Genomic DNA, 25993 nt, shown 5'->3' with positions numbered 1-25993 from the left:
GTAAGGTTAGAATTGCCTGGATGATCTTGAGTTTTTTGTTTTAGCAGATTATCAACCCAGTTTATTTCAGAGTGTCTCATCTTCTGTGGGTGGGTTCCAGTTTCAATTAAGTTCCAAAGCCTTTGCTGTGCTGTGTTGGGTCTGTTTGGATTGTGCCAGTCAGGAGTGAGTCTGAGATGTGGGTGGTATTTAAATCACTCCACCCAGTAATCACTCCATAGAGGCACTTGTGGGACATTCCCCAGGAGAGACCATATGCTTGGACGCAAAACAATTCTCAATAATTTTTAAAAGGATTAAAGTCATGCAAAATGTGTTCTTTGACCCCAATGAAAATAAATTAGAAATAAACAACAATAAGAAATCTGGGAAGTCCCCACGTATTTGGAAATTAAATAACATGCTTATAAATAACTCATGGGTCAAAGAAGATATTACAAGGAAAATTAGGAAATATTTTGAACTGGATTAAAACAATATGGCATATCAAAATTTATGGAATGCAGCTAAAGCAGTACTTAGAGAAAAGTTTATAGCTTTAAACATCTGTATCCCAAAAGAAAGTTCTCAAATCAGCAATGTAAACTTCATCTTAAGAAACCAGAAAAAGAAAAGCAAGCTTCAGCCCAAGCAAGGAGAATGGAGATACTAAATATTTTTGTATTTTTGCAGAAAGCAGAGAAGTATAAAGCAAAAAAAATAGAGAAAATTAATGAAGCCAAAAGTTGGTTCTTTGAAAGATCAATAAAATTGATAAATCTTTAGCAGGACTTAGGGGGAAAAAGTGAGAAGAAACAAATTAACAAGGTTGGGAATAAAAGAGGAGAGGACACCATTACTGATCTATAGAAAATAAAAGAAATTATAAGACGGTATTTTATAAACGTATGCCAACAAATTACAAAACTCAGGTGAAATGGACAAATTCATAGAAAGATAGGAATTACTAAAACTGTCTCAAGAAGAGGTAGAAAATCTCAATTGTCATATAATAAAGATATTTAACTAACAATTAAAAATCTTTTCACAAAGAAAAGCATAGGGCTTCACTGGTGGTTTCCATCAAATAGTAAAGAAAATATAATTTTAGTTTTTTAAAAACTCTTTCAGAAAATTGAGGAGGAAGGAACACTTTCCAGTTCATTCTGTAAGGCCAGTAGTACTCTTTTATCAAAGCCAAAGACACTGCAAGAAAACTACAAAATACTACCTGTCATGAATGTAGACATAAAAATCCTTAATGATATTTTAGGAAATGGAGTCTAGAAACATATAAAAATGATTATACATCACAACCAAGTGGGAATTACTCCAGGAATCCCAGGTGGTTTTAACATTTGAAAATCAATTAATGTCATGCAACATATTAAAAAAGGACAAAACAACATGATCATCTCAGTAGAGACAGAAAAAACATTTAAAAAGTTCAACACCATTCGTGATTAAAAAAAAATTCTTGGCAAATTAAGACTAGAAGCAACTTACTAACCTAATAAAGGACATCTATGAAAACTCTATGGCTAGCATACTTAATGTTGAAAGGCTTAATGCTTTTCCTCCTGAGAACGAGGCAACCATGTCTGCTTTTGCCACTTCTGTTCAACATTGTATTGGAGATTCTAGCCAGTGCACTAAGGCAAAATAAGGAAAGAAAAGGAATGAGAGAGAGAGAGAGAAAAAAAGAAAAGACAGGAAAGAAGGAGGGAAGGAAGGGAGAGAAAGAAAGAAAGAAAGCGAACATATAAATTGGAAAGGAAGAAGTACACATATTTTCAGATGACACAATCATCCTGTATGGTCAAAATCCATACAAGAAATATGAGAACTAATAAATGATTTAAAAAGTTTTCAGGATACAAGACCAATATATGAAATTTAGCCATATTTCTATATACTAACAATGAAATATCTGCAAATGAAATTAAGAAACTTTAATCCACAATAATGGTAATGCTTTCAAATTGATAAATTTTTTTTAATCTGAAAAAGTAGTCTGAGTTGTGTGGCAGAACTGAAAGCCCTGGAGAACCTGAGAATGGTTCTCAGGAACAATTAAATTAAGAACCCTACCTAGCCACAGAGTGAGACTGCCATAAAATATGGAAAGCCAATGGATAAACAATAGTATGCGTGGAACTGATCTGGAATTATTCTACCCTCATATGTCTGACTGTTCTATTATGTGCCTGGTTCATGGTCTTTTTGTCTGTTTTGCTTCACCAATCCTGCCAGCGCATTAGACTCTCCCACTTCCGGACGTTGAGTTCAAGTGTTCCTGTCTTCTAGGTATCATATCTCTATGGACTGGTTAAATGATCCCATGAAGAACCCTACTGGGTGCTCGCTCCTGGGATTCCTTTCTTCCTCCGCATACCCTACTCTGGTGTCCTGTCTTTGTGAGTCGTCCTCACCAGGGCTGATCTGCCCAGTGGTCCTCAATTTAGGCTCCTTGAAAAATAACAGTGATGGCAGCCAGTGAGCAGCAAATTCTTTTGATGGTCTTCTGTTGAAGAAATAGTCTTCAGTGGTTTCTAGTTTTGCCAAGTGCAACTGAGTTTCTGAAATAGAGAAAGCACCTTTGGTGTGAGTATAATAATAACATAATTTATGACGAATCCTTATAGCTGGGCTCATTCGCAAATCAAATAATTCTTACCTGGCTAATTTTAATAAATTTTACATAAACCATGGTGAATTAGAAATCCTCTACTCCAGATTATCAATTGATTGAAAAGTGTGCATCTGATATAGCTCAAATTCTAAAAAAATCAGCAGATTCATTATTTGGAGAATCATAATGTTTTCAGATTTTTCCATAGTCTGTATTTTTAATAGTCTTCCTTTTCTGTTGTTGTCTTGAACTGCTCTTTTCTCTTCTTACTAAAATCTTTTGTGTAAAAGCCAGCAGAGCTTAGGGCATCTTTTTCCATTTGAAAACTGCTGCAGATAGCAGACAATGGGAATTTGAATTAAAAAAAAATAAAAGCTTTGAGTTTGTTTTTGAAAGCAAATTGCTATTTCAAAAATGAGACCCAGGAGAGAAAATGGAACAGAGAAAGTTTAAAAAAAAAAATGCTTCACATTGTTTCTTTCACTTTGAAGAACTTTTTATCTCATTTAAGATTGCTTCAATAACCTAATTTTTACTCCAGTGGTGAAATCCATTATAAATGTTAGCTGTCAGCAATTAGTTATATAAAATATACATATTTTAATTGTGAAAATGTACTATTGTGGTAGAATTTTCCACATGTATGTATATAATCATATTTTTGAAAGAGATAGTGTTCTGTATTTACCTATTCTCTGTGAAACAAATAAATGACGGGAAAAGACAGCTATGTTTTTTGAAGTACTGGCAGGAATTCTAAAGTGAAACTTTTTAATCTTATAAACTGACTGTATGTCAGCTAGCTAGTTCCTCCTGGGGCTTCCACTACCCCCTTGACTTCTAGTTAATTTTTCTCCCCTCGAAAATACATCCTCATTGAATGGTATTTGTTGCTAAATATCGGACTTTAAATTCGATTCCTTTTTTTTTTTTTTTTTTTTAACATTCATCAGCTGCGTGATATTAGCTTTGGACTTAGAACCCACTGGCTTGCCATGCAAACAAAATTCTGAAACATTGCTCTTGAGTAGTGAGGTTGCTTCTGTCTCCTCGTACACTTGAAACTAGCTAGCAGTTTCTTATATTCTTAGAGATTGTAAATTTAGTTCATCATCCTGTTATTGCTGTTGAATACCTGAAAAAAATCCTTAAGTTACGAGGAAGAAAGAATGCCATCTGGATATATTCGTGTCATGAAGTGTAAATGGATAACAAACAGACAAAAAAAGAAAGAGTTATCATACAAACCATTCATTGTGACTTATATATACCTTTGTCGTCTTGTCCTTTAAGGGTCATGCTGGCTCATGTAATTTTAAATAAGTTTTTTTTAGACCAGTTTTAAGTTCATAAAAGGTTTGATATAAATAGAAGCATTTTCCCTCAGTTACTTTTTGATGATAACGGAGAAATCTCTCTACCCTTCTAACATTTGGAATTTTGTCTTTAAATGAGATTAGGTAGCAGAAGTAAAATTCTAGAATTATATTTAAGTGTTTCAGTAGAGGCTATTGTGGTAATTCATCATTTCCAAATGACAACATCCAGAAATATGTGTAAGTATTTGGCTTTGAAAAACAATTAAACAACAGCAGCAGCAAAACAAATAAATTTTAACTTTTATCCTTAAATGCTTAATGTAAGAGGAGTAAGTGAAGGTTTTTCCTTGTAGTATTTGTCAATGACTAATCTCTTTTACAGACAAAAAAATAAGCCAAAAAAATCTACTGAGGACATTGGACCAGAAAATATGTCATTTTTTTCCTGCATTTGACTGATTGGAAGGGTTATTGATTGTGAAATAGTAACATTATTATTTTTAATACCTCAATTATTTTATTGACGTACTGGCCAAAGATTCAACAGATTTGACTTTTTCTTTCATTCATTTATAAAAAATTTATGAATACTTGCTCTATACCAGCCATTGTTGTTGATTCTGGGGATTTAGAGATTTAGAGATTATTAAGACATGTTTGTGGCTTGTGTGATAGACCAGCACATAAAAGTGTGTGATTTAATAAGTGGTATGACTGGTGGAATAAACATCAGTCAGAGGACATAGGGGAGGGACATCTAAGCTAACCCAGTGAGTTTGGCATTTATCTGCAATTATGGCATCTTTGTTGTAACTACGAATTTCTTCAGTGTTTACTTGTTGAAATGTTACTAGTAGTGAATTTAGTAAAGTCACTGAGTATAAGATCAGATAGCGCAGTTTCTTTCTATATATCAGCAGCCAACAAATAGAAAATAAACTTTGAAAAAGATGTCATAGCACAAGAAAGCTTCATGTACGTACCTAAGAATAAATCCAGCGAAAAACGTACAAGGCCTCTGTTTTAAAAACTGGAAAACATTATCGACAGAAACCAAAGAAGACCTAAATAAATTGGCGGATTCAAAGACTCGATGTCATAAACACGTCAGTTCTCCCCACATTCATCTATAAAATCAACACGGTTCTGAAAATCAAAATGTTAGTAGTGGGGTTTTTTTGTTTGTTTTTTGTTTTTTTCGTTTTTGGTTTTTTGGTGAGGTGAAGGGAAGTGAGAGAAACTAACAGCTAATTCTAAAATGTATATGAAAATGCAAAGGGCTAAGAATTGCTCTGGTAATCTGGAAGAAGAGCCCAACGTATATGACGAGCTATTGAGACTAATATTCAGCTTCAGTAATTAATACAGTATGGTTTGGGCACAAGGATGATCAGTGTTACAGAGGAAAGACGCCCAAAATTAGACTCGCACATACATGACCAATCTGACTCATGTTGAAAGAAGTATTATGGTGCCTCAGGGAAAGAATGATCATTTCAATAAATGCCACCGTGTCAACTGGATAGCCACGTGCGGGAAAAAAAAAAGAATCTTGCCTCTTCTTTTACCCCATTCACAAAATTAATTCCAGGATTATAGATGTACAAGTGACAGGTGAAACAATCAAACTTTCAGAAGAAAATGTAGAAACATATTTGATGGTTCGAACTAGTAAAGATTTTCTAAATAGGAAACAAAAAGGCATAAACAGCCCAAAATATTGTCAAGTATAACCTTATTAAAATTAAAAAAACCCTTCTGCTCATTAAAAGAGACCAGTAGAAAGTGGAAAGGCAACCTCAGAGTGAGAGAAGACATTTGTAATTAGGTATAGAGCCCAAGAACTCCCACAGATCAATTGGGACAGGATACTAGAGATACCATCTGTCTTGTACAAATTTATGGTTTTCTCTCACAAAAGAACTGTAGATAGAATCAGTTAATGTGTTCGTTGGTTTTCCGTTAAGGGTATTTATTCCTACTGAGTCTTTAACCAAGCACAGAAATAATGATCTGTCTTTCTGCCATTTATATCTATCTGCCTGCCTGCCTGTTTCTATCGATCGATCCATCTATCTGAACATACTCGAAGGACTGTTTTTTATAGTTTACCTGAATATGTATTAAACAAAAATATATATTGAATTGTATATTCCTTTTTTTTCAAAAAAAGATTTTATTTATTTATTCGACAGAGATAGAGACAGCCAGCGAGAGAGGGAACACAAGCAGGGGGAGTGGGAGAGGAAGAAGCAGGCTCATAGCAGAGGAGCCTGATGGGGGGCTCGATCCCAGAATGCCGGGATCACGCCCTGAGCCGAAGGCAGACGCTTAACCGCTGTGCCACCCAGGCGCCCCTGAATTGTATATTCCTATACAACTGTCTGCTTGTTCTAATGTGAATTGTACATGTCGAATTACTCCGAATATAATAACACAAGGGTACTTTACTAGAGAAAGAGCGATAACTTATGACCCTATTGGACAGTGACTGCCGGATGTTCACACTTGCTTTCTTACTCACAGAGCCCTGGTTTTATTTAGGGCAACATTAGACACAGTTTTAAAACCTGCAGTTTCTCACCTTGCAGATGGAGCTTACTTTTAAATGTAGTTCTAGCGAATGAGACGCAAACAGCGTAAGTAATTTGCTATTGACAGGAACTTGCAGGAAAGCTCCTTAAAAGCGTATTCAACTCAGCTAACACAGACCCTTTGCGCTTCTCCCTTTGCCTTTCCCCTCCCAGATGTTCAGCGCTGTAGGAGCCATTTTGCAACGATTTGGGGAAGGTTGAATTGCAGAGACCTTCACCCTGACATCTTTGAACTGCCAGTGTAGTCTCCTCTTTCTGAACTTGTGGCGCAAGGAAGGCATAAAGGGTCTATGTTGGTTAAGCCACACATGGTCACTTGGGTTTTCTCCTCCGAGTAGCCAAAGTACCAAATGCCTGAGGCACCATAGGAGGAAAACACAACCCCCCCCTTCCTTCTTTAAACACTAAACCTTCACAGAAATACACCCAACCCCTTTTTGCTCCTAATTTGACCACCAAGCTTTACCCTTAGGTTTTCTTGAAGCCGGAGTTACACAATAAAGGAGTGTTGTTGTTATTTTCCTAACACTTGAAGTTGAATGGAATGTGGAATGATGTGTGAGGAAGCAGAATCTCTTGTATCTATGGCAACAGAGAACACTGTGGTTTTATACAAACGAAGTATTTTACAAGACTTTTAAAATTTTTTTGTTGAATTGTTGAAGGAAAATGGAGTGGGGCCTTGCATTTTCGGTCAGTATCCTCTAAAATGACATACATTCCATTTTCTAGTATCAGGTATTGACTTTGAATTTCTCTTCATGTTTAGGTATAAAAGGTCTTTTCATGTGTTTTAAATTCTTATCTGTTTTGGTTATAGAAGAGGATTCTGTTTTTTCTTGAAGATACTCTATTTTTTACAACTTTGAGTACTTAAAGCCCTTAGTTTTTATTTTAAATTCTAAATATCTTGAAGTTTAATTTTTAAAATAATAACAGCTTTATTAAGGTATAATTCACATCCGGGTTGCCCAGGTGACTTAATCAGTTAAGCGTCCAGCTCTTAAATATTTATTATTTACTTTTAATATTCAATCTGTGCTGAGATAAAATAAGAACTTAAAATCAACTTCGTGTGAGAATCTGTCTTAAGACTACTAAATAAACCAGGTCTTCCCTCCTTGATGTACCTTCTCTTTTTCATCCCCTTTTGCTTTTGCCAATCATTTTATTCATCCTTGAGGATTTAATGCGTATTTATTCTGCATGCCATGCCAATTACTTAATAATTAAGATGCAAAAGAATTATAAATCAGAGTTGCTTTCATCTGGTAGCTCATGACCGAGATGAATAAACAAAGCTCACACATTTGAAACACTTCCATATTATACAGAAAACACAGCGTGCTGTGAGATAGATGTTAAGGCCTTGAATGTCAAGAGAAGGAAGGCACTTACTTATGTCAGTTGGTGGGACTAAAGAACGCCTCAGAGGAGGGGAGACTTGAGTCAGCCTTGAGGACTGTCAGTTTGGATGAGGGAAAACACGAAAGGGCTTTCTAGATAGCGCAAAGAGCAAAAGGCTAAAGAATCAAGAACAGAGATGGCTTGTTTGGGAAATGCCAAGGATCTTGGAGTATAGGGAGCACAGACTGCTGGCGACAAGCTAAGGAGCCTTTTTCTTGAGGTCTGATGTGAAAAGCACTGAAGGAGAGAGAGCCTTGAAACCCACGCCTTGAGCTAGAAGCAAAACAAAGTGGGCTTGAGTGTGCTTCCTTCAGTAATTCCTTAGTAAATTTATTCCTGGCCACAATACTGACTACTTGTGGATTAATAATCTTATAACTCTGATCATTGAATATAGAAGCAGATGACTTAGTGTTATTAGGGTTGCACCCTTTGGATTTTACAAAGAAATACTTAGGCTAAATTTTATGCCGTAATTCAGATACTCCAGACCTGGCTGTGAGAAGAAGAGACTGGAATGTGCTGTTGGGTAGCAGCGAGTGACCGTACACATTTTGTCCTCATCCAGTGTAACTGGCTGCTCTTCACTGAACAGCTTTGCTCCTAGGGCCTTAGAGTTTAATCATGTCTGAATAAATGCATTTGAATGCTTTTTAAAAAAAAATTAAGGTGAAAAACTGTGAAGGAAGAATTTTTAGGGTTCATTTCCCCTAATATTCATGTCTTGTCTAATCCTAGCAGTTACCAAAAGGTAACCCGAAAGAGAGCATGGTGTACAAGCTGAAAAAAAAAGAAATATCTCAACCCATCAGTGAAGCAGAATAATAAATTATATAGAATAGCTAGTGGTAGGATGATTGTTACATTAGCTGACAGTTGTCTCAGAAAAAAATACCTCCTGAGACAAAATCAAATCAGGGGAAGTAAAACAAATGAAAAACTGCACTAGGAATACAAGGTGCCATTTTCATGTTATTGATAGGAAGCGATTTTTCATATCTATAGGTAAGTATTTCTTTCTTGCCACATATAGATAAGCATCTGGCCAGAGCAAGGATAAGCATATATTATCTCTAATTTGGTATGTGATAGAAATGTCAGATTCAACATGGTCTTCTATATGTTATTGAGACTCTGGCACCATTTCACATAAATGTTGAGAATTATTTATTCGTCAAATCTCAAACCTGGTTTCGTACACTGGGTTTGTCTTTTTTTTTTTCTTCATTTGACTCTTGAGTCCCTATAGGTGCCAGGCAGTGGGCTAAATTGTTGGGATGCATGAGTGAACGTGGGTTACATTACCATGGGCGAGGCAGACATGAAAATGAGCCCTAAGGAGTAAGCAAATTGTATAGTGTACTTGAAGGTGATATGTCCTATGATAAAAAGGAACAGTAGATCAGGGCAAAGGAGACTGGGAGGACTGGGGGGGTGGGCTGAAATTTAAATAGGGTGGTCAGGGAGGTGCACTCATTAGAGTACAAAGATGACATTTAAGCAGAAACTTAAAACTTTGAGAAAGAAGCCATGTGACCATCTGAGGAGAAGCTTCCAGACACCAAGGCAGAGCATCTCTGGCATGTCTTCACCCAGCAAGGAGACGGGTGGGCTGGAGTGGTGGTGGTGGTGTAGAGTAGCAGAGATGAATCAAGAGAGGTAGCTGGGATTGGATCACATGAGGCCTCATGGTATATGGCATAGTGTTTGACTTTTAATTTTTTTTATAATAACAGCTTTATTAAGATATAATTCACATATGGGCTGCCCAGGGGACTTAATCAGTTAAGCGTCCAGCTCTCGATCTCAGCTCAGGTCTTGATCTCAGGGTCGTGAAATCAAACCCCATGTTGGGCTCCATGCTGGGCATGGAGCCTACTTAAAAAAAGAAGGAAAAAGATATAATTCACATACCTGCAATTAATTCATTTTAAGTATACAATTTAATCGTTTTGAATATATTCACAATTGTGTAACCATCAGCACAATCAATTTTTTAAACGATTTATTTATTTTAGAGAAACAGAGAAAGAGAGCACATGAGCAGGAGAGGCAGAGGGTGAGGGAGGAGTACAGGGAGCGGGAGAGGGAATCCCAAGCAGACTCCTCATAGAACACAGAGCCTGTCTCGGGGCTCCATCTCATGACCCCAAGATCACAATCCAAACTAAAACCAAGAGTCAGTCACTTACCTGACTGTGCCACCCAGGCACCCTAGCACAATCAATTTTAAATTTCCATTTCCCCCAAAAGAAGTTTGATACCCTTTAGCAGTCAGTTGCCCACCTTCCAACTTCCTCTCACCCTAGGCAAGCAGTAGTCTACTTTCTGTTTCGAAGGATTTGCCTCCTGGATATTTGATATAAGTGGAATCATATAACACGTAGTCTTTTGCAACCGCCTCCTTTCACTTAGCATAGCGCTTTCAAGGGTCATCCATGTTATAACGTGCATTAGTGTTCCATTTCTTGTTATGGTTGAATGATACTCCTATGTGCGGATAGACCTCGTTTTGTTTATCTGTCATCCATTGATGAACATCTGGCTTATTTCCTCTTCTTGGCTATTATGAACAATGCTGCTACGAACATTTGTACACAAGTTTTTGTGTGGTTGTGTGTTTTAATTTCTCACCCAGGAGTGGAATTCCTGACACATATGGTAACCATGTTTATCCTTTTGAGGAATTGCACAACCGTCATCCATTCTACATTCCCACCAGCAGGGTATGAGGGTTCTGATTTCTCCACATCTTCACCAACACTTGCTATTATTGGTCTTGATTAAAGCCATCCTAGTGGGTGTGAAGTGGTATGTCATCATTGTTCCAACTTGAAATTGCCTAATGACAGTGATGTTGAGCATCTTCTCATAAGCTTTTTGGTCGTTTGCATATCCTCTTTGGAGAAATGTCTTTTCAGTTCCTTTGCCCATTTTAAAATCGAGTATAATTGCCCATTTATTACTGGGCTGTAAGCATTCTTTATATACTCTTGATACAAGTCCCTTATCAGATAAATGACTTGCAAATATTTTCTCCCATTCAGCACATGCCAAGGCTTTAAAAATTCCTGTTGAATAAATATTTGAATGCTCAAAATTATATTTCCATTACAATGTTGTTATAGCATTAGAATACAGTCAATTACATACCAGTGTTAATTTCCCTGACTTAAACTATTAAATATATGTAAATAAATTGATATAGCTTTCATTATCTTATCATTTTTAAATTCATTTTTAAATGTTTAAAATCTGCCATTTTAATGAATGGACAAATTACAAAAACATGGACCATAATTAATTTTTTGTTTAAAAATATATTTGATTTTTTAATTTTATAGATGGAAAAAGTGGAAGCAGATCTAACTAGATCCAAGTCTCTTCGTGAGAAACAATCAAAAGAGTTTTTGTGGCAGCTGGAGGATGTCAAACAACGATATGAACAGCAGGTTGGTCTTTCATTTTGATGATGCCGTTGAATTTTTAAATGCACTTATAATCTCTCTTTTAAAAATCTCATTATATCTGAGGCACCTGGCTGGCTCAGTTGGTGGAGCATGTGACTCTTGATCTTGGGGTTGTAAGTTTGAGACCCACATTGGGTGTAGAGATTACTTTAAAAAAAATCTTAAAAAATATCGTTGTATCATCATATCCCTACTTATATTACTAAGAATGTTATTACCAATATATGTGAATCATTTAAAACAAAATCTGTTTCAGTAAAATCCAGAAATAGGATTTTAGCTCTTCACTGAAGTCTCTTCCAACAGTTTGTTAATCTGCATGTTTAATGGAAACATTTACTGTGATTCTTGAGTCCTTCTGTTCCTGTCAGAGCAGAAGTCTGACTTGCTCATTTATTTAAGAAGTAGTTTTGGGTACCTACTATGTCCCGACTCTGGGCAGAGCAGTAAGTCGGACTGACACGTCCCTTTTCTCACAGATCATATACCACATTCTTTTTATAATCATTTTTTAAAAAATTTATTTAAATTTAGTTAACATGGTGTATTATTAGTTTCAAGGGTAGAATTTAGTGATTCATCAGTTGCATTTAACACCCAGTGTTCATTACATCATGTGCCCTCCTTGATGCCTATCACCTATCCTCCCCAACCACCTCCCCTCCAGCAACCCTCAGTTTGTTTCCTATAGTTAAGAGTGTCTTATGTTTTGCCTCCCTCTCTGTTTTTATGTTATTTTTCCTTCCCTTCCTCAATGTTCAGCTGTTTTGTTTCTTAAATTCCACATGAGTGAAATCATATTGTAATTGTCTGATTAATTTATTTCACTTAGTATGATACCCTCTAGTTCCATCCATGTTGTTGCAAATAGCAATATTTATTTGTTTTGATGGCTTAGTAGTATTCCATTGTCTATATGTGTGTGTGTGTGTGTGTGTGTTTGTATACACATATATATACCACATCTTCTTTATCCATTCATCTGTCATTGGCTGTTTGGGCTCTTTCCATATTTTGGCTGTTGTGGACATTGCTGCTATAAACATTGAAGTGCATGTGCCCCTTTGAATCACTATGTTTGTATCCTTTGGATAAATATCCAGTAGTGCAATTGCTGGGTCATAGGGCTAGTATCCAAAATCTATAAAGAACTTATCAAACTCAACACCTAAAAAACAAAAAAATCCAGTCAAGTAATGGACAGAAGACATGAACAGACGTTTCTCCAGAGAAGACATACAAATGGCTAACAGAACACATACTACATTTTGGTGGCAGCCTAATTAAAAAATAAATAAACAAAAAAACCCATTCAAAGAGTGATTTATGAAGGAGAAAGAAGGTGTGTACAGAAGCCTTGTTGGGTGGAGGTGGGAAGGGGATTACCAGCATTGATGGTGGTCAGGCAAGCCCTCCAAGCAGGGGAACTTTGTGGTGAGAATCTTGGAAACTTGGTATGAGCCAGCCATGAAGTCTCTGGAGGAATAGTATTCCAGGCCGGGAGAACAGTGAGTGCAAGGATCTGAGATAAGAGCAAGTTGGGAGAGTTCAAGGAACAAAAATGACAGAAAAGGCCAGTTCAGCAGGAGTGTAGAGGGGAAGGTTCTGGCTGTAGGAGATGGGGCGAGAACTGGGCTTGGGCCAGGACCCAGGCATCCAGGGCAGCATAAGAGGTTTGGATTTTGTTCTCAGTGGTCTGCATCTAATTTATTTTATAAAAAAGTTTTTATTTTCACCTTTTCTAAAAATGCATTCCTGCTAATTCATGGAATATTCAAGATGGTTATTAATTTTTACTTGTTTGTTTAATTTACTTGCCTTGTTTCCTTAACATCTGGAAAAATGTTAATTAGCTGAATCACTAAGTTAAAATTTTTTTGTCAAGACAATATTTGAACCTTTTTATTCTGAAAACCTGAATAATTTTTTCATTATTATATTTTTCAATTCCTTATAAGTGGCTACTGCATCAAAAACTAATTAATCCCTTGTGATTACTGAATTTTAATCCCTTTCCTAAGTGATTGCTGTTAGGCGCTCAGTTGAGTTCCATGAAAAGGAAATCTGATCAGACATATGACCTCATGGCTGTTATGTTGTTGTCACTCTTTTATCTTAAAATATTGGTAAGAATACCTGAGTTACTTTCATAGTGATGGGGTAAAGTTTGCAAATTGGTCCTTCTTTGTTATTTGTATTGTCTGCCTAGTCTTGCTCCATTCTGTCAGTGCAAATCATGCGCATGCTTCAAGACTTGCTTCCTGCTTCAACACTTCCCTAAAATGTCACATGACCTTTTCAGCCCACACCCATTTCTTCCTTCTCTGAAATTACGGCATTAATCATCTCATTATTCTGTACGCTTAAATCAGTTCTTGTATCGTAAAATATCATATAGTGCTGTTTTTATCCAGAATGGAATACAGTCTGCAAGGGAGGAGAAACTTCTGTTTTTCCAGCCTCTGCTACATTATGTTTCTGTGATTGAGTTGGTAATAGAAATACATTATAGAGTTCATTACATTGTTGAATTGATTGGAGTGGGAAGTGGGGATAAGAAGGAAACTAAAATAAACAAATATAAATAAGAATATTAAGGAAGGGCAAGGGGTGTTACAGATTATCGTGCTCTAGTTACAAGGTATAGTAGAGATGATTTTTGGGATTAAAAGCGATATTAAAAGCAAAAATAAAAACAAGAAAAATGTCAGTTCCTCTAAGTAAGCTGGCGGGGGAATGGGGGAGAGAGGAAATCCAACAAGTTCAAAACCGTTTCTGTGACACAGATATGACTCAGAAACTATTGTGTTTCAGGGTGACTATAAGGAGGAGAAGCATTCTCTTTGAGAGTTTAAAAAATTATATTTTCAGGAGTGCCTGGGTGTCTCAGGCTGTTAAGTGTGTGACTCTTGGTTTCGGCTCTGGTCATGATCTCAGGGTAGTGAGATCAAGTCCCAAGTTGGGCTCTGCACTCAGAGGGGAGTCTGCTGGAGATTCTCTCCCTCTCCTTCTGTCCCTCCCCACCCTTTCCCTCTGCCTCTCAACCCCTGTTCATTCTCTCTCTCCCCGCTCTCTCTAAAATAAATAAATAAAAAATTTAAAAAAATTATATTTTCATTTTGATGATACTCTTGTAGATGACAGATTTATAACCAGATCTAGCCAAGTGACCTCAGTGCCTGATTGGCATTTATTTTGTGATTGTTTTGGGACAACTCTGGCTTTTTAAAGTTGGACACATAAGAAAAACCACCATGGAAAATTAACATTTGCCTAAATAAAAATTATTTTAAGTTAAAAAAAGAATAATATTTGCAATGAATGTGATAGGCAAAGAGCGACTCTCTTACAAAATTAATAAATTTATAACAAAAATAATTAGCATATAAATTAAGTAATTAGCACAAATCATAAGAAAATCGTTAATGTCCCCACAAATGACCTGGCAAAGGACAGAAACAGATAAGAAACGAATTGAATAAATAACCGTGTAGAAACATCTTCAGCCTTAGTATTAAAGATGCAAATTAGAATTAACAATGATGTGCCATCTAAAGCTGGCAGAAGTTTAGTGAAATTTGTACTTTCATATATTGCTGATGGCATTTAAATTAATGCAGCCTTTTTGGAGAGGATTTTGGCAGTATCTACCAAGAGTCATAAAAAGTATTTACACCCGCTGGCCCAATTATTTTTAATCTCAGACAGAAATATTCAAACAACAATGTTAATTATTTTTTAGGTGATGGAATCATAGTTGATTCTTTTTCTATATTCCCTACTTTCCACATTGTGACTGTCTTTTTTAATGTGACAGTCATGTTCTTAATTTAAAAATACACTTACATGGTGATGAATCACTAAATTCTACACCTGAAACCAATTTTACCATATATGTTAACTAACTTGAATTTAAATAAAAACTTGGAAAAAATACACTTACATAAACTCGTTTGAATGAATAAAAGTTTCAGAGACTTTTCTCAGAATGATAGTTTTAAAAATCTACCAAAGTTTTATCTTTGTATAGTCTTGCTTAAAAATACTTAATAAGGGAAATTAATTTTTTAAAGAATTGATATTATTAATAGAAACTACATGCTGTTGGGGAGCCTGGGTGGCTCAGTCGGTTGAGCATCTGACTCTTGATTTTGGCTGAAGTCATGATCTCAGGGTTGAGGGATTGAGCCCCATGTCCAGCTCCATGCTGGGCGTGGAGCCTGCTTAAGATTCTCTCTCTCCCTCTCCTTCTGCCCCTGCTTGTGCTCTCTCTCTCAAAAAAAAAAAAAAAGAAAGAAAGAAAGAAAGAATAGAAAAGTAAAGAAAAGAAAAGAAAAGAAAAAGAAAAAAAGGCTACGTGGGTGGCTCAGTCAGCTAAGTGTCTGCCTTCAGCTCAGGTCATGATCCCAGGGTCTTGGGATTGAGCCCCGCTCAGCGGGGAGCCTGCTTCTCCCTTTGCCTCTGCCTCTGCCTCTCTCTCTCTCTATGTGTCTCTCATGAATAAATAAATAAAATCTTAAAAAAAAAAAAAACATGCTGTTGCATTACTTTTTCTGTATTTCCTTTTCATGAAAAGGGGATAAAATATACAAGTGTCAGGCAAATATGTGACAGGAATTTTAAAAAAACTCACAAGAGGCTCTGTCAGATCTTGGTGATTTCACCCATTTTATTCTTCCTATCTCTGTCGGCCTGTTCATTAGACTCGGTGTTGAGATTGAAGATCCCAGGCAGTAACTCACCAGGGAAAGACAAAGGCAGGAGGGATATGAGTAGTAGATTTTAGGAGAATATTTATTGATGTGATAATACCAGCTTTTTAAAACCCTTTCCAGCAGAAAATTTTATTAACTGGAACAGTATTCCCCCAGACCACTCCAAATTGTTAAGATTTTTACTGTGAAAGTTTATCATGAGGAATGATAGGCGTATAGCTGTGGTCCCCACAACGAGCATAAATTCACTAAAAATGAAGCCGATTAAACTAAGCTCATTTCCTTCTTTGAACGGGGGGCCAGGCTGGTAGATAAGGCAAGTCTAGCTGAACTTCAGTGAGCCATCTGGTAAGGTCCTTCATGAAGGCAGTATGAGACAGCATGGTGTAGGTATAGGTGCATTTATGTGGCTAAGCGATGGTTCAGAGGGTCATCTCTGAATGCCCAGTTACCAACCTGAAGTGAGATTTCCAAGTGTGTCCATCACTGGATGATGAGACAGAGCTAAAGTTCCCTGCTTCCCTAGAGCTCAGGGGAGCAGTTAACAAGTAGGATATGAAAATCAGTACTCTGAAGCTTTAAGCAGCTGAAATTAAGATGATTAAGTTTATTGGGATTGAATATAAAATCCTATGCTTAGACTTAAAAAATTATCTGCAAAAAATATAAGGCAGGGGTCGGGGTGGGTGAGGGGTATAAAGGGTGGAGACGGCAAGGCAGACCAAAAAACACGCCTGGGATGATGGCACAATGGGCCCAGTGCATTGTTTACATATCAGGTCACATAAGGAATAAGTCCGTTCTGGTCGCCACATTTTAAGTAGGGCACTGACAAAAACATGTTCAAATGAAAGTCTCCAGAATATAGAAAGACTGGGAACTATGTCAGAGAGAATATTTAAAGGAATTTTGCCAAGAAAAAATAAGACGAAGGAGAACAGCATACCTCTTTATTCTTAACTCAAGATCTGTCGTCTAGGAAATAGTAGGACTGGTCTGTGTGGGCATATCCCGACAGCCGCAGTTAGTAGGGCCACTCGGGGCCACGGAGCTCTTCTGCGCGCTCTGTGTGAGTTCAGCCACGTCCCCGTGGTCTCGTGTGGCAGAGGCCGTTATGTATTATTCCCACCTTCTAGTGGTAGCGACTGAAGCTCATCCTCTTAAGTGACCTTCCAGGGGTCCCACACACCTAACAGGTGACACAGAACGGGCACAGGAGCCGTGCTCCTCACCTCCACTCCAAACCAACTCCCCTTGCGCTTCCAGGAGGCAGGAAGTGAACCCGTGTGTAGGTAACACTGGGAGGCATAGTTTGAGTCATTCATTTCAAAGTTATTCTTTCCTAAAGAATTATTCAAATGTGCACTGGTTTATCTGGTGAGAAAGTAAGTTCGAAGTAGCCGTCGGGAGTGCTGTGGGGGTGCTATCCATTCGGGGGGCTGGCCTACCGCTAAGGTCCCTTTTGAATCCAGTGTTGTGTGATTTTCTATTCTGCCTGATGAGACCCTCAGCCCGTGTGTGTGTGTGTGTGTGTGTGTGTGTGTGTGTGTGGCCACAGATGGAGACATCTCTGGCTCCACCACGGACTCATGTACTTCGTACCCGTCTAGCTGGGTGTCCTTCTTCAGGGCCTCTGCCCGCCTCCTCAGCTGCCATTTTGTGCAGATGTGACGGCTTTTCTATTTTTCGGTCTGACTTTTCTATAAAATGTGAAATGTGGTTCTAGCATTTCACACCGGAAGGGGATGTAGACGCTCGTCACCTGGGCCCTTGTCTACCCTCGGACTGGGGTGGGTGATCCCTGGGGCCATTGGCCAGCGCCAGGGTATGTGTGAGGCTGCATACATGCTTCCTGGAAGGTTGGAGTCACTTGATTATTTTGTGGGAAAGCGAAGCAGTTTTACTACTGAGGTAACAATCATATTAAAACAAACAGAGCCTTTCCTGTTTTGAAAAATGCAAAGTTCTCATGAATTTTTAAGATAAAATAGGACATTTCAAAGAAACCTCCAGCTTGCAGAGGCTGCTTCAGGCTATGCCCTCAGATCCCCCAGAGGGGTGCTAGTCATTTTCACTGCTGCTAGGGGTGCTTTGGTGGAAAAGTTTAGAAGCACTTATCTGGCCTAATCCTCCCATTTTATAATGAGGGAATTGCCATCCAGAGGAAATGAATGACTTGTGCTTTGGGTCTCAGTTTCCTTATTCAGTTTTTATTTTTGAGCCCCCTCCCATATAGAAAGCATCATGCCAGGAACTGAAATGAAGTGAAAAAAGCACAGTGGTATTTTAAAATATTTTAGCCAGAATGCAGGCATAAAGTGGGCAGATGTGGAGAGAAAAACATCAAACACATGGGCTAAACACTCACACAAATATCCTGTAAAGCCCAAGCTTTCATCAAGATTTCCTGTTTCTTTCCTGTATAACCCATTGGAACAAAAAGACAATTCTAATTGTCTGCACAAACCTCATTCAAGCTGGAAACAAACAACAAACCAGGCATGCTAGGATTTCCTGAACTATGGAGATTTTTTTGGCAATCCCATCATATCATTCTTTAGTCTTACATTTTATATCTTCTCTTTTCACTACAAAGCCTTTAAAGGGAAATGTAGTTCAAAAGATAAACAAGTGGTCGAATTCTCGGGAAAGAATAAATACTTAATGATCATAAAAAACACTGAAGGGCCCACAGCTTACATGTTACTCTTATTTGAAACTTCAAATATTTTGGTAGCAAAGATAGTGTAAAGATGAGACAAATTATACAAGACAAGTAGTTGGGAAGTTTTAAGATCAGTGGAGATATTTAATTAGGAGATAGTATGCAATTCCCAATTTTTCCCCTGTAAATATTTTACTTATCTCAATTTTTTGGGTAATATAGTCTAAAAACAGAGGTTTTTGTTACATTAGACTTTATAGCATCACGGGTAAAAGGATATGGTACACAGCAAGACATAGAGGGAAAAGAGGGAAGACACAACTAGTCGAGGTGCGCTGGGAGGTGGAGGTGTGCAGGGACCCCAGCACAGGGAGGGGTGTTGGCTTCAGAGGGGAGGACAGGCTTCTGCTGCCACTAGCGAGAAGCGGAGGGCAGAACAGATACACAGAAGTGTGTTGCTCTGCAGCAGGAAAATGAGGATGGCTTGTTCCTGGAGGTTTTCCTTCGTGAGAGAGGAGGAGAGACCGTTCGCTGACACTGGAGGAGTGACATGGGCAGCAGGCCCGATGGAAGTGGCGATTGTTTGATATTATTGTGGTGATCACATGACTGAGCCGATGAGAAGAACTTGGTGAAACTTCTTTTTGGCATCAAGGTCCCCGATGAGGTTAATGACCATGAAGTTGTGAGTCTCCCTAAGAGAGCTTCAGAATGGATTTTTGTAGGATTGACTGCTTTCTGAACATGAGTGTACCTCGTTGTGCATCAAGTACGCTCTGTCATTCTCTTGGTCTTCTTTTGCTCACTTGATCATAACTCTTTTTAAAAGTCTTTTGGCTTGGCTTTCCTTTTCCAGTTTGTAATAAATAATTTTTGAGACTTAACTACATAACAGCCCCTCTGCCTTCTCAGTGGTGGTCAAGATGAACGCAGTCCAGATCCAGATGCTTCTGCAAGGCACAGCTTGGTCCTACAGGCCACAGGCAGAGCGCCAGCTTCCTGGACATTAGGCCGCCAGCGTCAGGGACCCAGGCTGTGATGCTGTGGAGCCCGGGCCCACAGGTCCAGGGCAGGCGTTAGGAGCCTGGGTCCATAGAATGGGCGTTGGTGCTTAGTGAAAGGTGTACTTACAGCAGGCCTCCTCTTCCTGTTTGTAACTTTTCTTATCTAGGTTAAAACAAATGACACTTTTATCTGGAGTGGGAATTAAGAGGGCGAAGATGAACACAATTCTTTTCAAAAACTGTAATAAGTATGTATGTTTTGTTTTAGGGATACTTCATTTTAAAAATGTTTCCTATGGGGTGCCTGTGTGTCTCAATCGGCTAAGTATCTGTTTCTGGATTTCAGCTCAGGTCATGATCTCAGGGTTGTGAGACTGAGCCTCACGCTGGGCTCTGTGCTGAGTCTGGAGCCTGCTTAAGATTCTCTCTCTCTCTCCCTCCCCTTTGGGCTCTCCTCCCACTGTCCCCACCCCTGCTCACATGCTCTCTCTCTCTAAAAAAAAAAAAAAAAAAAAAAAAAGTAAAAACTACAAAATAAATAAAAATAACACAAAAATGTTTCCTAGATAGTGATATGGCTGATGGGATGATTCCCATTCTCTAGATACCTTAGAAGTCTACAACAGATGCAGCGTCTTTCCAATCATTCATTAGTTAACATACGTTTATTGACCACCTACTTTGGGCTCACCATTGTTCCAGTGCTTAGGATGTGGCGGTGAGCAAAAGGGAGTCTCTGCTCTTATGGTAGAGGAGACAACAGCAACATCTCTCTCTCTCTCTCTCTTTCTCTCCCAAAATATAAGGTAAGGTAAGGTAATTATAATTGCTATGAAATAAAGCAGGATAAGGTGTTTAGAGTGAAGGGCTGTTTTATATAGGGCTGTTGTTTAATGTAAGATGTTATTTTAGATACAGCCTGTGAAAGGCTCTAAAGAAGTGATATGCAAATTAAAACCTGCATGAAGGGAAGGAGGAAACCATACAAAACTTGAAGTAAGGAAAGAATATGTCATGCAGAGGGAATGGGTTGGTATGGGGCTGGAATGTAGTGAGCCAGGGAGAGAGTGTTAGGAGCCAAGGTTAAGCTGTGGGCAGCTTGTATCAAGTTCTGTGGACTGTGGCGGGAAGTTTAGGTTTTATTCTGAGTGTGATGCAAAGCTGTTGGAGCATTTGAGCAAAATCTGGTCTGAGTTTTTAAAAGATTTCTCTAGCTGCTGTGTAGAGCATTGATTGTCGGGGATGCAGGGCGGGGGGCTAGTTAGGAGGGATTGCAGGAGTCTGGTGAGAGATTACCATGGCTTGGACCTGGGGGGGGGGTGTGGTGGGGGTGATAGCAAGCGGTCCAATCGGGATGTATTTGGCAGGAAGGACTCGTTAATGGATATGAAATGGAGTGTGGGGGAAAAGGGAACTCAAATGGGACTCATCAGTTTTCCTGCTGAATAATCAGGTAAATGGTGGTGGCAGACATGGACCCATGAGTAGAGAGGAAAGAGAAAGGAAGTCCCAGAACTGAGCCCGGGGCACTACAGTGCTTAGAGATGGGTAGGAGGTGGAGGAAAACAGACACTGGGAAGGAGCAGCCCGTGAGGGAGCAGGGAACCTAAGAAAGTCTGGTTTCCCATAAGCTGTGTGCAGTGTTTCCGGAAGGAAGAAGTGAGCAGCTGATTGTTTCAGGGGCCGCCAAGAGGGGAAGTTAGATGGGGACTGAGAACTGACCATTGGATTTGGCAAGAAGTCCTCTCGCCACCTCGTCAAGGCCAGTTTCAGTGGAATGTGGGAACAAAAGCCTGGGTGGACTGAGAATGGGATGAGAGCATCCCTTTTGAGGAATTTTGAGTAAAAGCGGAGTGGAGAAATGAGGTGGTAGCTTGAGGGATACGTGGGGTCAACGGAAAGTTTTTTAGAAAATGAGACAAGTACAAATGTTTGTTCGTTGACGAGCATTGTCCACTGGAGAGAAAAATGGCGACGGCGCAGGTGGTGGTGGGATGATTGTGAGAGCAAGTGCTTGATTTGACGGTGCCGGTGACAGGACTCTCCTGAGGTGGCAACGAGGATGGCCACCCATTCGAGTCACAGGAAAGGCAGAGACTAGGCAGGTTAGACACCTCAACTGATGATAAGGAAGATGAAGTAGTTCCCTTCTGACTTCTGTTGTTCGACTGTTCCTGAATGCCACCTGTTCCACTCAAAATGATAAATGATCCTGGAGCGTTGGAGTCGGTGAAGTGAGGAAAGTAAAAAAGTAAAGGTATATATAGTCCATATTTTGGAGGATTTTATAGCTTGGTTGATCTGTTTGTCTTTCTAAATTCTATACTAGTCAGGAAACTGATGATTTTTATATTTCCTATTCGTTCAGCAGCAGTGATGTGCCAGGTTAAGAAAATTGAATGTGTTTTAGAGGAACAGATAGAAGGTAAAAGAAATTAAAACTAAAATGTACAGTGAAGACATGTTTTCCCCCAAAATGTTGAACTCTGTCTAAGAGGGTGAATTCTTAGTTAATGAGTTTTCACAATGTTGAGTGGCTTGAATTGTCTGTCATTAAACCACGAAGAAAAATCTTGAAAGATCTGACTATCCGAATGAATCCTTCCTGGATTTTCATTGAGATCTGGCAGATAAACACACAGAAAATAGTAGCTAATTTTCCAAAAAGCTTTAAAAGCTCAGGGTCATTACTGTCATTCATGTCCTGCAGACGCCAGGTGAGTATTTTGAAGTGTTGAAGGAACCTGCCGAGAAGAGTACTTGCCCCCCACACGTGGCATTTCCCAGCATTCCTCTGTGACCACTGGGGGCTTCCAGCCTTCAACCCTTGTGCCTCTTGAGCTTCTGGAGCCTCAGTGGCCATGTGTCCCTGGCTGTCAATGGCTCACTAGAGAGAGAAAGGAGAAGCGGCTCTCTATGCCGGCAGGTCCTTGTTCCCTCTGGAATAGCAGTTAGCACTGCAATATTAAGCTTCTGAAAAAGAGAACTTGCGTAACTAAACTGAACTGTTGATAGATTTCATAGGTAAGTTTTTTGTTGTAGTGGATATCATCTAGGCCTGGAGCCCCATGGCCACCCACAAATGACAAATTCTTCTGCTCTTGACACACTGATGACTTTTTACTATTTGGGGAGGGGGCGTGCCTGTTTCTATGAAGATGTTCATAAAGTTAGACTAAACTGTGGCATTTTCTGTGCTGATGCTGAATTTTCACTCTGACTCCAAAGGCTCAGAGCAGACTGTATATGTCTTTAGGTTTACCTTGTTTGTTTTCTTTTAAGTTTTTATTTGGATTCCTATTAGTTGACATACAGCATAATAAATATGTACAATGTAGTGATCCAACTGTTCTATACATTACTCAGTGCTCATCATGATACGAATACTCTTACTCCCTGAAAAATCCTTGTGTTTTTTTTTAATGCCTCACTCTTTAAAGGAAAGTATCCCTTGAACTATTAGCCTGATATATATATATATTATATATATATAATTGCTCACGATATTTGAACTGACCTTCATCTCTCTTTTTAAAAAAGGTAGCACGTTTACAACAGCTGATGCTTTTACTAGGCAGTGATCTTCCCTACTACTCCACTCAAACTGACCCAGGGAGGAGATGCCGAAACTGCCATCGCATAGTATTGAGGAAGAGATCAAAAGTCTCAGGAAAATGAGACTATTAGAATGATTTTGTTACTTTAGACCAGGTAACCTACCCCATGGTAGGCCCTCTGAGGGCCTAGAAGATACTGCCTCCACTGAGGTGTTGAGGAATGCAGGTGGTGGGGACCCTGATACTGCTGAGCAGCTATGTGGTGGCTTCCGCCGTATGCTGGCACCAAGAGTAGGAGATGCTGCTGTGGAACTGGGCTGCCCACTTCCAGTAGGATGGTAGGGTTCCAAAATGGCAGACACCAGTGAGGCACTCGAATGTCAGATGGAAGGTAGAAGTGATTATTGTAATGGGCCCAAGGCTAGAGAGGCAATCAAGATGTCTTGCCTGGCAGGGATCCTGTGGGGATACCGAATGGAAGCATGTTGTTGAGGGATAAGAGAGACAGAGACCAATGAGAGTACTACTTGCACAACATCAAGAAAAAGTCAAGAGTGGGCAAGTGAACTTTAGACAATTCTCCATGCAAATCATGGTCCTTCATTAAGTTTCCAGATCTAAGTTCACAGTTCACAGACCCAGAACCCATGTGTTTGAAGGGAGACCATGTCCCGTGATAAGGGCTCTTAAAATGCCAAGTAAATGCCATCCAATATGGTACTGCACACAGTGGAGAAAGCATAAATTCCACCAAAGTCTTATCTTCTGGAGTGACTACTGTGAATCTGATATGAGTATAATTCCTGAAATTTCTGAGACATAGGTAAATAGAAGGGTACATAGATATATAGACAAAAACTTTTTTTAAGAAATGAGACTATGCTGTATTTTCTACTTTTATTAAAATAATTTTATGTGAAATTAGTTGAAAAAACAAGGAAAACAAGGAATTTCTGAAGTTTAGAAAAGTGTTTTTTTTGCCATATGGGAGGTGATTTCTTAGAACATTAAGAAATAAAGAATAAAAATACATTGAGGTTTGGGGCACCTGGGTGGCAACTGACTCTTGATTTCAGCTCAGGTCATGATCTTAGGTGGTGAGATGGAACCCAACCTGCATTGGGCTCTCGCTGAGAATGGAGCTTGCTTGGGATTCTCTCCCTCCCTCCCCAACCCCACCGCGCCCCTCCCTCCGCTCGCCTGCACACACACTCTCTCTCTAAAAAAAAGAAAAAAAAAATACATTGAGGTTAGAGTCATTTTTAATTTTATGGCTCAGTTTTGAGAGCATTAGTTTACTCATTACAATAAAAAAAAATAAAATTAACATGCTTAAACCTTCTTCCACCCACTCCTTCCACTCTGTTTTGTCAATTATAGTGTTATTTATACGTTGTGGAGGATTATAACATTTGTATTCTCTTCTGTAACCATGATTCTTTCCTAATTACATAGAGTTAGTTTTTTATTTAAATCATTTATATGCTCACCACCAGGACTTTTAGCATAACTTCCTCATAGTGGATTCCTTTATCTTGATTCATCTTTTGAATGCTGAGATTTCATCATTAAATCTTTTTTTCCAAGAAGGGCATATCATTGTTGTATTCATTGCATTTTTGCGTGCTTGAAAATCACTGTAAGTTTCCTTATTTTTTGGGCTGGGCGTAACACACTTGGATGACTGTCTCTTCCCTAAAGCTTTGTACATAGTGTCCACTGTATTTTGGCATTAACCATTGCCCGTTTTCCTCAATAAAGAATAGTTTTTGTTGGTGTAAAGTGTGCTTTTTTGATACACACGCATAACCATTCATTATAGGAAAAATTTCTGATATATCTGTGTGTACATGGGCTTTCTTTTGCTGGTTTCTCTCTGCGTTATCTTCTCTGTCTCTTTCATTATCTCAAGTCCCTTGTCAATGCCAGTGACTCGATTTTCAGCCATGTTTATTCGGTTGATTGCTGTTTCTAATTTAGAATTAAGTTTGTAATCAAGTTATTTTGGTCCTTGGTTAATTCTGTTGTTTTATCTTCTTGTCTTTGGATTCTTCTTCCATCACCCTCATGTTCTTACTAGGTCTCCCTGTCAACTCTACTCGTTTCTGACTTTGTTTTTGTGTGTGTGTGTGTCTAAAATATTTTTTTTTAAGATTTTATTTATTTATTTGATAGAGACCACCAGCGAGAGAGGGACCACAAGCAGGGGGAGTGGGAGAGGAAGAAGCAGGCTCCCAGCAGAGGAGCCTGATGTGGGGCTTGATCCCAGAACACCGGGATCACACCCTGACGCTTAACGACTGAGCCACCCAGGCGCCCCAATCGTTCCTGACTTTGAAGGTGTATTTTCTTCCCTCAAGAATGTTGGGCCTACCCTTCTTCCTTCCTTTTCCCCTTCCCTCTTTTTTTTTTGTTAAGTAAGTTTGTTTTTTACTTGATGTAACATTTTTATAGCTGTCCAGACACTTTTTCTTTTCATCTCGCTTGGGTGTTAAGTGAGCAGCACTGTCCAAATCAACTGTTCATTTTGGTATAATATGCGTGAATTCTCTCTGACTCCTTTTCTGCCCTTATTTTCAGCCTATCTGTCTTCCTCTGAGTTTTAGTTCGAGGGTATAGGTATTCCATCACATTTACTTTCTAGAGCTTGA

The 25993-nt window shown here is 38.8% G+C and overlaps 1 protein-coding gene across 12 annotated transcripts in view; it reads left to right on the top strand.

Moving 5' to 3' along the window:
• The window catches only part of CEP112 (centrosomal protein 112), a 437573-nt gene that overhangs the window by 160778 nt on the left and 250802 nt on the right, over positions 1-25993 (top strand). For all 12 annotated transcript variants that reach the window (XR_015721256.1, XM_087854195.1, XM_045813972.2 and 9 more), the window contains one exon: positions 11276-11383. Coding sequence is in view for 11 of the 12 variants with exons in the window: in XM_087854195.1 (XP_087710321.1) it covers positions 11276-11383 (108 nt within the window). In the remaining variant the exon portion in view is untranslated. The remainder of the gene's footprint in view (positions 1-11275; positions 11384-25993) is intronic.

Source organism: Ursus americanus, chromosome 23 (genome assembly GCF_024610735.1).
Source record: "Ursus americanus isolate L20-20 chromosome 23, mUrsAme1.1.p, whole genome shotgun sequence".
Taxonomy (NCBI): domain Eukaryota; kingdom Metazoa; phylum Chordata; class Mammalia; order Carnivora; family Ursidae; genus Ursus; species Ursus americanus.
Note: the sequence above shows the minus strand (reverse complement) of the source record. Positions and strands in the feature narration are given on the sequence as shown.